The sequence below is a fragment of the Belonocnema kinseyi genome, chromosome 9 (assembly GCF_010883055.1).
Source record: "Belonocnema kinseyi isolate 2016_QV_RU_SX_M_011 chromosome 9, B_treatae_v1, whole genome shotgun sequence".
Classification (NCBI taxonomy): domain Eukaryota; kingdom Metazoa; phylum Arthropoda; class Insecta; order Hymenoptera; family Cynipidae; genus Belonocnema; species Belonocnema kinseyi.
This window is the reverse complement of record NC_046665.1, coordinates 81813842-81827606: the sequence shown is the minus strand read 5'-3', so window position 1 is coordinate 81827606 and position 13765 is coordinate 81813842. Positions and strand designations below refer to the sequence as shown.

Sequence of the window (13765 nt, the reverse complement as noted above, 5' to 3'; positions counted from 1 at the left end):
TGAAGGAGACGTTGACACGAGAGACTTGGAATATCGATCCTGATATTTGTTTCACCGACATTTGAAGCCGAATTGCATTATTCTTGAAAGCTTATATTATTATGTAGAGGTGTCGCGTGCCTAAATGTCAGAAAGCCAGCCAAAAGCCTCCGATGCCCTCAATCCCCCGATTATCGATAATCGATAATTAATTCGAGGTGCCGATTTGTCGAAGTCTATCTGTGAGTCTCAGATAGAACAGCTTTACTCTGGCAATATTAAATCACTAAATTCTCTTAAAGATAGTGAATGAAGTCATTTAAAATTGTCCAATTCCGAGGATTTATTTAGTTTAATTATGGGAGGGGGTACATAAAGAATACCAGTACATACTGAATAATGCGAATTTCGCACAATAGGAATGAGATTAATGAACATTAATAATTTTGACGCAAATTAATTTGTTTTTTTTTTCTTGCACAAAATTCCTAGAGTGCACTGATATAATTCCTATAATGAAATATTTGCATTATTCAGTATGTCCTCGTTTGTGATGAGTAAGTTACTTCTTAAAAGGAACTACTTATTGTTATCATTACCGTCTCGAAATGTAAGTTTTTCTTAGTTGCTTTTGCAAAGAAAGTAACGGTCTTTACATTTTTAGTTACTTTTTTATTAGAGAAATATACACTAATGAAAATAATTAGCGCCTATTTCTGTCTGTATTATGTGTCTATTGTTATGTCAATAATTATTATTTGAAAGCTTTATCGTTTATTCTGCCTCTTCTAGAATAGTTTAAGGCGATTTCTTCTGTACAAAAGCATCTTTCGCACAGTAAGCTGCACATTTGGCGGAATTTCATTTGTTTTCATTAAAAATTTTGAATCCAAATAAATCAACTTTATACAGAAAAAATCATTGAATTACCTTTATATCTTTAAGATATCTTGAAATCTCCATGAACTCCATAAAAATCCGTTTCAAATTTTTGGAATTCTTACTAAATTCTTTGATATCCCTTGGAATTTTTAAAATATCATGAAGTTTTGTGATTCTTTTAAAACAATTTATTTTCATTAAAATCTTTTAAAGTTTTTGTATTTCCATTATATCTCCTGAAGTTCTTGAAATTCTTAGAAAACTCCTTCGAATAAGTTTATATTTATAACGTAAAATTCACTAGAAATTAGTTAAAACAAGTCGAAATCATTGGAAATCCCTTCAGATATTTGTATTCGTTAAAAATTACTTTGAAACTTCATTCTCTGGAATTGTTTATCTAGAAACGCTTTAAAATATTCATCTTGAAATCTTGAAATTATTGAAATATGTTGAAACTCTGTTGAAATCTCAAGAAATCGTTGAAATCCTTGGAAAACCTTGGAGATTCTATATAAAATCCTTTGACTGTCGTGAAACTCTTTGAAATATCTTAAAACACCTTAAAATCTTTAGAATCTCCAGAAATCCCTTGAGAGTTTATTTTCTTGAATTTAGTTCTCTAGAAATCCCTTGAAATTATGTCCAAATCCTTAAAATCTCAAAATTGCTGAAATCTGTTGATTTATTTTAATTCTTTTAGAATGCTGTAAAATTCTTTGGAATGTGTTGAATCCTGCTAAATTCCCAGAATTTATTTGAAATCCGTTGTTAGGGAAATAATTAAATCATTCGTTTTTAATAAAGGGTCAACTGCATTTTGAAAGTAACTAAAAATGTAAAAATTTGTATTTTTACTGTTAATGAAAAAATTGGTACCAGTTACCAATTCATTACTTATTGCCAAAAGTAACTTCGTCGCCACTATCTTTACCGAATAAATTCATTAGTTATAGTGGCCGGTTATTAGTTATTTTTAATTACTATCATCCGTATACAGTCTCCCATATCCAATATCGATAGAATTGAAATTGATATTTAAACTTTAACTATTTTAATTTATTTGATTTAATATGGAATCTGTTAAATAATATTAAGAAATTCCTAATTGATTGAATATTTTACAGATTCGACTGTGGAAGTGGAGTTGGAATAGTAAGGAGCTCTGAGCCCGTTAAACTCAATGAATGGAACACCCTGAGCATTTACAGGCATCGATGGGATGCTTGGATTCAACTCAACCGGGAGAAGAGAGTTCAAGGCAGATCAAAGGTAATTTAAATTAGAGCCTTCTACAGTTTACCTCCTTCACTAATTCCTAATTAAACTGAGCATAAGTGGAGAAATATTTTCATTAAGACGTCTAAAGAATAAAACCTTAACCATAAATTATAAATGAGTTTTAATTTATATAGATAACTGAATGTATAGTAGATGTTTATGAGTTCCGAATAGGTGCACACGCATATACAGACATTGGATACAAATTTTGCAGGGTGTCATAAACTGGTCCTGCGAATATATTTGTAATACTTTGAAGGTGTTTGCAAAATGTCTTATCTTTTCACGGTTTCACAGGAAACCTTCATAACCTTGTACCAGACTCTGTCTGTTTCTAAACTAGTCAACTCACTACCCTAAAGTTTTGTATTCGTTTCATCTCGTGGCCACTGCAAATCATAGTAAAATACTGAAAAATATTTTGTTCTTATTTAAATTCTCCATTTTTAGCAAAGAATTATTTGGGAGGAAGGGGGAGGTGATTGGCAAATTGGGAGATGAGAAGACCTTTATGCTAGAAGTTTTTTGCTTAGTCCGATTTTCTACGGGGATGGCTCAAATTGAAGCTCTACACATAGAATTGAGATATAAAATCAAATTTTTAATGTTAGATTTTTCCCTTCTTAAACGAGTGGTTGACGAATAATAAAAATAAGCAAAATTTATTATTATTTAGACACCTATGCTGAAGACTTTCCTTACAAAACCGATTTTCTTTCTCAAATTAAAGCTCTTGACATGTGAAATTGGGATATATAGAATTAAATTTGCTATTAACCTTTTTTTTATATTCGCAGTTAAAAATTAGAAAAATAAGAAAATTGAGGGAAATTTGGCTGATTTTTGATTGATATTTCGAATATGTGAGAGAAAATTAAAAAAAAAATTAATTGCCTAGTTCGATGAAATGATCTATTTTTATTGCGAATAAATTTTTAGCGATTAAATAGTACTGTTGCAAATTATATACTTTATTTAGTTCTTATGTACTGCTTAGTTCAATTTTTTGTCGTTTCGTTAATTTCCGTGTAACTTTGAAAAGATGTTCTGAGATTTGCTACTTCTTGGCATCAAACAATTTTAACTTAGAAACTGCAATAAAGTCGAAAAATGATCTTCATATTTAAATACATTTTTTTTTATTTGTAGCAACAAATTTATCAGAAATTATTGATCTATTACAGTCATAGAAAAATTAAAAATATTTCTTGTTTGTATTTTTGACGTTAATAGGCAATTAGAACGTATTGCCTTTATGTAAAGTTAGAGATTTCCATTCGGCATGACTTTAGTAACATAATATTGCTAACAGTTTCAACAGTAGAGTAAATAACTATAACCATAAACCAGGAAATTTATTGAAAACCAGGGTCATATGGTTTTTATGTTTAAGATAATTTATTTAATTTCTCAATATACAATATATTGAACAATTATATATAAATGACTGTGAGGTACATAAACGCTTAATTTATAATTATTATTAATAACCTGAGCATTGTTCTGCAAGGTCATGGGTTTGGTTGAAATTACTTCAAACGATAAGCACGAGCACCAAGAACACTTTTTTTCATTTTAAATCTGCGATATCTTGCAATTATTTTCGGATAAAGAGCAAAATCGTTCTCGAAAACAATGCGATATATGAAAAACAGTCAGAAAACTAAAATTATTCCTACTATAGCAAAACAATGCTAGCGCAATAAAAAAATAGTCATGAAACCGAAAGATGTTCTACGTAAGTGAGCTTGAAGGCATTTATGCAAAAAAAAATTTTTTGTTTCATTAAGCTACCATTTTTTCTTCACTTACTATTTCAACGTCAAAGCCAGAGGTAACAAATTTTTTCGCCGATAGTAGCAATTACATGGAGGAAAGAAAAAAATATATATATATATATATTAGTCTGGAAATAGTTGTGGACCTTTATCTTTATTTATGTAATTAATATATTCCCAGGCGTTAATTTTACGACGGATTAACATCTCATCTATTTCATCACCTTATACAAACAATACGGACTTTGAAAAATAAAAAACCATTTTAGGATTACTTAAACCAATTTTCATTTATTCTCATATTTTCTCGCACATAAAATTGTGAAAAACTAATTTTGATCTATTAAAATCAAAAAAAAAAACCTTGTCGTAGCAATTTTTTTCATTTTTCCTAAATTTCTAATTTGAACAATTTTTTGACAGTATCAATGGATTTTATGTAATAAAACTATATTATATAATAATTTCGACAATTATTCAATATATAGATAATAATTAAGTGTAGATTGAAAAAATCAAAAAACTTTTTCACATTTCAAGAAGAGCCTTTTTTTAACCACTGTATCACAGAGCTTTCATTCTTTTGAGATGGTTTCTAAAGAGAGGGAGTCTAATTTTCAAATCCATTCCATTTTCTCAGTTGTGCTAGAATTGAAATGCTTCAATTAAGTGTATAAATATTGCGTCACTTCCTCTATAGAAATACAAGGGTCTTTAGTAGTTTGAATTTTCTTTAGAGCGTAGAGCTTTCAAGTAGAAAATCTAGGTTGTTTTTTATCTAGATCATTGTGAACTAATGTTAGCTTTCCCTAAGTTTCATTTTTTTTCTCTTAGCCAGAAGCAAGTGGGTATAACGAGCCGAATTAAATGCCTTTCAGAGGCTCCTTCACTTACATCACGAGCTTTAACTCTCGCACCCTTCTAAATCTCGACTGCGAGGTTCTCTTTCTTGCCATCTCTCATAAGACTTGCAAATTGCTTCGTAATAAGTTTGTACGACACTCAACGCCACCACCTTCTTCTTAAGTGCAACTACCCTGTTCTACGATTGTCCGTTATTCTGTGTCTATGGGAATATTCTATCTAAATACAATCAACTTCTGTTGGAATTTAGAACAGTTTTGAGTAAAAGGAAATTTTCATTTCTCGTTAAGACAAGTCGACTTAAATGTAGTCCTTATTCAACTAATGAATTTGCAGAGTTTTAAGTTTAATTGGGGATTTTTAAAGCTTTCCAGTTGGAGAGATAATATGAAGGGTCCCGAGGCATAAAGGCGTTAGTGTCAAAACTCGAATTTTATGCAGAATCACAAAATCGGTCGAACTATAATGAGCTTGATATTTTTTGTAACAAAAAACTACTTTCGAGCTATTACTTAGCTCTCTTGAATCATGAAAAGAACATCCCGAAAGAAGCAACCACTCCTAAGAAAAAGTGGACAAAAAGCGACCAATAGTACAATTCTTAACGAATTTTTTTTTTATAAATGACTGTAAGTCTTCCAGGTATATTCAATGACTGCGAATAATTCACTCTAACGAAGCAAAAACTTGTTATTTAACCACAAACTTTAAACTTTTTGTCTACATTTTCAGTAATACCATTTAATTTCAAAAAATTGAATTTGTTAAAACAGGTCTTAACTCAATGGAATGAGTAACTAAACATAATGTCTAGTAGTTTAGAGTAAAAAATAGTGTATAATATTGTGAACAAACTATTTAACAAAAGTCATTTTTTCATGATTCAGAAATGATTAGCTATTTTGAATCCATATAGATTTCGTATGAAATATGACAGGTAATGATGTGCCGTTATAATTATTTAGAAATAGCTGCTGTTTTGAATTATTTAAACAATTTTCATCAACAAATTCACACTTTAGCCATTTTCTTCACGAATGGGCCTTACTTTTTTTATTGCGGAATCATCCTGAAATTTTTTGAAAAACACTTCATGCTGTCATGATTATCATAATTACATAAACAATTTTTATAAACAAATGCACATTTTGAACATTTTTTCGATAATAGGCTTCATTTTTTTGCGGAATCAACTCGAAATATTTCGCCAAGAACTCCTAGTTAACATATTTTATAATGTAAGAAAAACTGTTAAATATTTAAACAGTTTTGTTCAACAAACACACATTTTCATAATTTTTTCATGAATATACCTAATTTTCGTTTAAAGAATTAATAGCTTCTATCAATTTGTAATATATAACAGAAACGAGTCTTTAGAAAAACCTTTAGAGTTATTTCGCAAAAAAATGAAGCATATTCACGAAAAATATGAATTTTATATAAAAAAATTTTAAATAATTAGTAAGTAGCAGCTATTCTTAATTAATTGTTAGGGTAAATTATTATTTGTCATATTTCATACAAAATCTATGAATTTAAAATAGCTAGGGACTGCGAATCCCGAAAAAATTACTTTTTTTCAAAGGTTTGTTTATAACATTATAGACCATTTTTTCTTACTATAACATACTTAAAATTATATTGAGTTAGTTATTACTATAGTGAAATATTTGCAGTAACCAATTATACCCAGAAGACTTACGGTTATTTCTAAAAAAACATGAAAATCCGTTAGGAATTATACTATTGGTCTATTTTTGTCTAAAGAAAGTGATTTCTTCCTACTGCAGTGCGTCCCAAAAAAATTTCGAAAGAAGCAATAATCAGATTTATTTATTTGTTTTTGTGTTTAATAATACTTTTTCGAAAACAGCAGCAAAAATCCCTATCTTGAAGATATTATTTTTTATCTCTGAATGAATATCTTGAATAAAGTAATTTTTATTCAGAACTATAATGAAGACAGACTGAGAAATCACTAATATTCGATTATAAGTTTTATATATAAATTTTAATGCACTATTCTCGTCCCAACATTAAATTTCCTTTTATGTCAGAAATTGGTTTGCCTATGAAAATTAATAAGTTACAAAATTGTTGATAAAATTAAAAGCTGTTTATAAATTTTCAAGTTATGACCATTTTTCGCTACCAATACCATTTTAGTGACAATTACAACGATTTTAAGACAACATAATTGTTTTTCTTTAGGAAACTGATATGCTATTGAATTTATTTGAATAAATTGTTCAAAATAATTAAATACGATTCATAATACAATACAATTTATAATAGGCTGTTTTATGAAAAATTCATACCAAAGATCTATTTTTTATTTTTGAAACAGTAATCATTGTTTTTCTTCTTTTTATCATAAAACCTTTTTGTTTTGCATAATAAATGATACAGATTATAAATTTCAAAAGTATAATTTCTTGTTCAACATATTTGGAAATTATTTACACAATATTTACTCCTGTTGATAATAAAAAGTTATTATTTTCTGCAATTAATAAAACTACTAATAAATCTAGAGAGTTATATAGGTTTGTTAAGGATATTTGGCAATTATATTAACAATTTTCATTTGTTCATACAATTCTTTCCTCGAAAATCTTAAAAAATTTATACTTTTTTGAATGAGTGAAACTTAATGAATGCTATGAGTGATATTTTTGGTAAAAGATAGTTTAAACGTATTCAAACAATAAATAATCATTCGGTTGCTGCTTTTCTTGGCAAAGCTAGAGAAAATTCTAGTTGTTTCGAATCTCTTACACTATGTCGCTTATTATCCAGTATTTTATAATTTTAGAACTTATACATTAAGTCTTTGAAAAATTGTTATTTTTTAAAAAACTTATTTTCTTGTTTTTGCGTTATGGATAGTTATTTCTTCAGAAGGATTTCGTTGAGATAAGAAAAGACTGACTAATAAGTGACATAGTGCGAGAGATTCGAAAAAGCTAGAATTCTCTGCATCTTTCTTAAAAAACGAAGCACGTTATACTGATATAAACTTAATTTCTTAAAGGAATGATAGGTTTTTAAATAATAGATTTAATGCTTTCACGATTATTCATTATAATAAAAGACGGTGTTTCGGGTTTCAAACGTTTCACTCGATTGAATCCCGAAACATCTTATTTTTATTCTAATTTTTTAAATAATTGCCAAGTCAAGTCCCAGAAAATACTGTGAAAATATTAACAATTCACGATTTGGTGGGAAAAAGTATATAATTAGAAATTATTTGAATAATTGAAGCACATGCTAAAAAACAACATTATTTTTAACATTGGTCAACTACGTCATTCATCCCGAAACTGAGTTTTTTCTTTGAAAATTTCATGTTAATTTCAAAAGTTAATGTTGACGAATTTAGAAAAGCAATGGAATATCTCTTTTTGAAAAATTTATTATGTATTTTTGGTGTAGCCTCTAAATAATATTTTAGCTTGGACACAAAACCTTTTAGCGTGAAACAGAACTATACTGGTTTGGATGTCGATAATGTCGGTAAAACAAATCTACTTTTAGATTTCATGATGGTATCGAGAGAAAAAAATTTACCTTTTTCTTTTTGAAACACTCACACTTCTAGATTTCTGTTACCGAAAGTTATCGACATTTATCTACATCAAAAATCCACATACAAAACCAAAAAAAATTTATTTAAATTGCGCAATTACTTTAGTTGTCAACAAAAGTTAAATAATAAAGCCTCTAGTCGGTGAAAGGAATGTCCATATTTATTAAAAATCTAAAGCTCGATGAGATCACTTCTCGCAAGTAGGACACCAGACAGAATGTGGTCTATAATTTAAAGTGAGGCTGGTGCTGATTAAACAGCGTTTTTGTGTCTTTTTCTTCTAGGCACAATTAACGAATCAACGTCGTTAGTAAGTCGAGAGCACGCGACTATTATTTAACGACAGATCGACTTTGTTACCAGCAGAAAAAAGTGCAGCGACAACAAAAAAGATCGAGCAAAGACCTGCAGAGTGTAGGTTTGGCGTTGCTAATTAGAAGGCTGTCGTCAGGAGTTCAGGACATCGACCTTAAGTGGATTCACGACGGAAGCCGTTCTTCTCCGAAACTGCTTGATTTTAAATGCAATTCCGCCCAGTTCACTTCTGATCAGCTCCTCCCGATTCTAGGAGGAACTTTTCCCATTTTTTAATGAAAAACTCTTTTTACATAGGTTTAAGTGTATTAACGAAGCGAACCTTCATTCTTCGCAATTTTATTTGGATGCACACTCCTACCAGTAATAGGTCGTTAACAAACTTTTAATATGTTCAAGTCATAAAATGGGCTTTTCATCCACTTTCGAGAAAAACGGCTTTAAAAAATCCAAGCACGTTCCGTTCCCGGTTCCGTGTTCGTAATCGGAAAGTCCAGGTTAAATTTCTTCTGCCATTATTTTTTACCATTTTTTTTCATTCAAATTTTCTTTATTACAGTTGACTGTTCAATTTATTTTCATTTGACAGCCTTGAAAAATTCTGATTTCTTATGCAATCTTATGTTAAAGAACATCACTCATTATCCTAATTTAAAAAATATGATTACTATACTAATAATGGAAAATATATTTTATTTATATCCGTTACTATAACATCATTTTATTTGACTATTTCTTTATATTTTAACATTAATTTTATTCTTATTATACTATTTATATTTTGATCTCATATTGAAATAATAAATACTTAGGTACTCGAAACTGAATTTTAGGGGCGAGCATGTTATCCACGTGACTACAGTGCTGGTATAAAAATTAAAATACGAATAAAAAAAAATATTTTTATTGGAAATAAATCTTTTATTGTTTCATATTAAATTATTCTATATAAAATATGCATACAATTAATTTATTGAACATAATTTACTCCCCTATTAATACCTTATTTTTTAGACAAATCACTCTATAGCCCCTGCTTTGAGTCTTTTAGGCTAGGAAGTCTGTACTATAAAGCTAAAGTTTGGTGATTATTAAAAGATTGTAATAATGTTTTAAACACTGCAATATCGGTATAATTGGATTATTTATTTTATTATTATTCAGATTTAACAGATCATACAAGTATTAAAAATATCTAAATCCTTTAGAAAGGGTTTCAGTGTTCTAAATTGTGACAAAAAGTCTTAGATCTAGTAATTTATTAAAAGATTTTATAAAATTATGTGTAACCTCATTTTATTATTTTTTATTAGCTTTTATTATAAGCGCAATCGTTACTCAAAATTCTGGGCTTATTTTAGTTCCCATTTAACTATATTACTCTAAATTTATAAAAATGTATAACCAATACGGCAGAGAAAATTTGATCAAATTAGTCCAATCGTTTGAGCTGAACGAAAAAAAATTGATGTGTTGACATACGAAAAAAGTAAAAAGAAATTTGAAATCGTTAAATATCTTCTCTCACCTTTTTTGATTTGAAAATTCAAAAAAATTTCCTTATTGCTTCAAAAATTATGGCTATTTTTTTATATACAGTTTTTTCTAGTGAACATTAAAAAAATTTTTTGCTTGATTTAAAACTGTTTGAAAATGACCAAAAACATGTTTTTGTATTGAGTCCTAAGCACACATTTTTGAAAAAGTTGATTATATCGAACCTAAAATTTTTTTACAGCAATTTTGACAACTCGATAAGACTAAGCTTTCCAACGCAAAAAATTATGGTACTATTACGGCAAAACAATATTTTTATAAGAATAAGCTGATTGAATCATTTTATACACATTACCCCCCCCCCCTCCACTATCCTCTGGGATGGGGCTGGAGGTTAATGAGTGGAGGGATACATGTCAATGGTATCCCGTTTTTGAGCGAATAGCTAGTAAAGAATTCAGGAAAGTATGTTTCAGACTAATGGGGGGGGGGGGCATATTTTTTATTGCATATACGAGCATCGAAAATGTGGTTTTCCCCCAATCAGTCCAAGAAAGTCTTTCCTGAACTCTATGCTAGATATTCGCTGAAAAAACGGGATACCCCCAACCCCCATAGGAGGGAATATGTATATAAAATTATTCCATAAGCTTATTCCTACGAAAATAACGTTTTGCCGTAATAGCACCATAATTTTTTGCGTCTGTAAGGTTATTCCTAGCAATTTGTCAACATCGCTCAAAAACGTCAATTTAACCATTCTTGAACGCTGAAAACATCACTAAAAAAAATTTTTTTGGGAAAAACGAAATCACCGTTTGTTTCTTTGATTCAAGCTAAAAAAATTTAGATCTGACATATTCAACTTTTTCAAAAATGTGTGTATGGGACTGAATCCAAAAAAATATGTTTTTGGCCATTTTCAAAAAATTCTAAATTGAGCAGAAAATTTTGTTTTAATTCATAAATTTGTATTATTATTCACTAAAAAAAACTGTTCATCCAAAAAATACGACCAAAATTTTAATTTCAAAATCCAAAAAGGAAACAGAAGGTATTAACTGATTTCCAAAAAAAATGTGTTTTACTTTTTTCGGATGTTTTATGTTACATATTGTTTAGTTTTCTTTTCATGTTTATATTTTATAATTATGTGATAATTCAGGTGTATCGGATACTGAGAAACTAATCGTCCTCATTAAGATTTAGGTGTAACAGGTGTGGTAAAAAGTTTCAAAAATTGCGTTGCGTAATATTAATAAATGACCCCTAAGTTTAAAATGATACAAGCCTAAATGTTTCCGAGAGTCGGAGGAATCACATTCCAAGCTATTTACTTTAAAATTTGTAGCACAAGGCTTATAATAAAAGAGTAGATTTCTTCTGCTGACAATTACCGACGTCACAAGGTTCTTTTCCGTGCTAAAAAGGTTTGCATTCGTGTTGAAAATGTCCACTTGAATCAGCAGTTTACGAGAATCAGTATTGCTTTTTTTTCAAATTAAAGCCTCTAAAGTTGAAAACTCTTTTATTATTTGCCAGTTATTGTATTTACTAACTAGCAATTCAGACCAGTTTTACTTCCTAAACTACAGGGTATGATGCGACTGAATTTCGGATGAGAGTCGTTAATGGAGAAAATGCGATCGCCAATTCAATGCGATTACAGTTTCGTAGTTCGACCACGAAATTCCAAACTCGATTAGTAACTGCTTCAACGTAAACATGCACTTTCTATGACGTTGAAGCCAAGCATTAAAGCTTTTTAAGCTGTTTATCCTTGCAAACTTTAAGCTTTTACCTCGAAATCCATGCAAGCATCGATTTATATCCAGCGAGAATTACACGCCACATCAACAGCTTAAAAACTCATTTATTTCTATGACGAAGAGATACTACTTATAAGTTTAAAAAATTTCAAGTTATTCTGTAGAAATTGAGATTTTAGAATTTGCTCGTTTTTTTAATATTGTTTAGAACCTAATTTAAAAAATTTAATCTTAACTGCATTTAATTGTACTTATACACTGGAACATAGATTGCGAAGGACGTGCTGCTCAGTCAATTGTGACAACTAGCTCAAGGGGCATTTGCCCTGCCTGTTTACGTTCGGGAGGGTTGGATTTAAGTCGAGAGCCATAACCGAAATCGTACACAATTTTAGTTTCCTTTGTATACGTAATTTCCATTATATGCAGCTAAAATTACATTTATCTGGTTCGATAGATTGAAAAAACTAGGGAATTCTATGAAATCTTATTTTGTGTAGAAAAAATTGCTTTTTTTTTAATAAAGCTCAAATGTAAAAGAGATGAAATGTAGTATTTCAATTACAAAATGTTTAGCTTGGAGGCATTCAGCTTTATAGTAGTTTGAGGTTAAAATTAATTTGAGCGTCAAATTAATCAAGTTTGATGACTCTAAAGTTTCAACAGTTAAAAAATTTAAATTTTAATGCTATAACATTGGAAACAACTAAATTCGAAAAATTTGAAACTAAAAGCTTTAAAATTTGAAAATTGTTAAGCTTCTGAGTTTCAGCTAACCAGATTCGATTGTTTTAAATGTGCACATTTAAAGGGCTTCTTTATTACATGCAAAATTTTGTAAAGATGAGATCGGGAATAAATCTTTTTCACGATTATTAAATGGAGGAAAGAAATCAAATATGATATAAAAATGTGAATGTAATTTAAAGCCTTCGAATTTTCAAATTTTAATATAAAATGATTTTAAATATTTTGAGGCTTGATCTTCCCAATTAAAAAAATATATATTCCACTTTGAAATTTAAAACATTATTAGGTTAGAATATTGCTTAAATTTTGAACAAGTTAAAGTATTAAAGTTTTTTATATTATAAGAGTTTTTCAAGTTGCTTGAAACAATAATATTTCTTTTAAAAAATTATAAATAAAAGGGTTTAAAGTTTAATAATTTGGAATTAAATATGTTTAAAATACTAAAATTAAAAATCAGTAACTCTTAAAATTCGAAAGTTTTATATTAAAATAATCAATCGAATAAATGCTCTTTTAATTTAAACTTTTCGGAATTAAAATCTCGTTTCATTCAAAACATTTTTGAAGGACTATTAGTATTTCCAATTCTTCAACTCGAATTCAACCAATTAAAAAATCTCTTTCCAGTTTCCAGTTCCCCGTTTCGTTACCGACCATCCGAACTGAAGATTTTTATTTTCCTTGTTATTTTCAAGTTAATACATTCCTTTGCGTGCGCGTTCTGATGCAAAATTACAAGATGTCTTTTTCCTTGGCAGCGATTCGGTGCAGCAGCGAGGCGAAAAATTCGAGTACCTTTCATGGCATTACCTGGGTTTCTTTCGATAATCCGAGGGTCGCGAATAAATCCTTAGCGCGTGTCTACGTTCCAACACGTTTTTGTTCGTGAAAATATATGTATAGACATGAGAACAAAGTGTGTGTGTCTGATCAAGCTCCTATTTCTGAGTCCGGGCTGCCCTCTACGTAGAAGGAAAGAGAGAGAAAAGTGATTCCAGACTCTTACGATCAATAGCTACGATATCATCCCTATTTCCACACACATGCACCCG

The 13765-nt window shown here is 29.3% G+C and overlaps 1 protein-coding gene across 1 annotated transcript in view; it reads left to right on the top strand.

Moving 5' to 3' along the window:
- The window catches only part of LOC117180832 (pikachurin), a 421131-nt gene that overhangs the window by 348318 nt on the left and 59048 nt on the right, over positions 1-13765 (top strand). The window contains exon 7 of the mRNA XM_033373361.1: positions 1989-2133. Coding sequence (XP_033229252.1) covers positions 1989-2133 — 145 coding nt within the window. The remainder of the gene's footprint in view (positions 1-1988; positions 2134-13765) is intronic.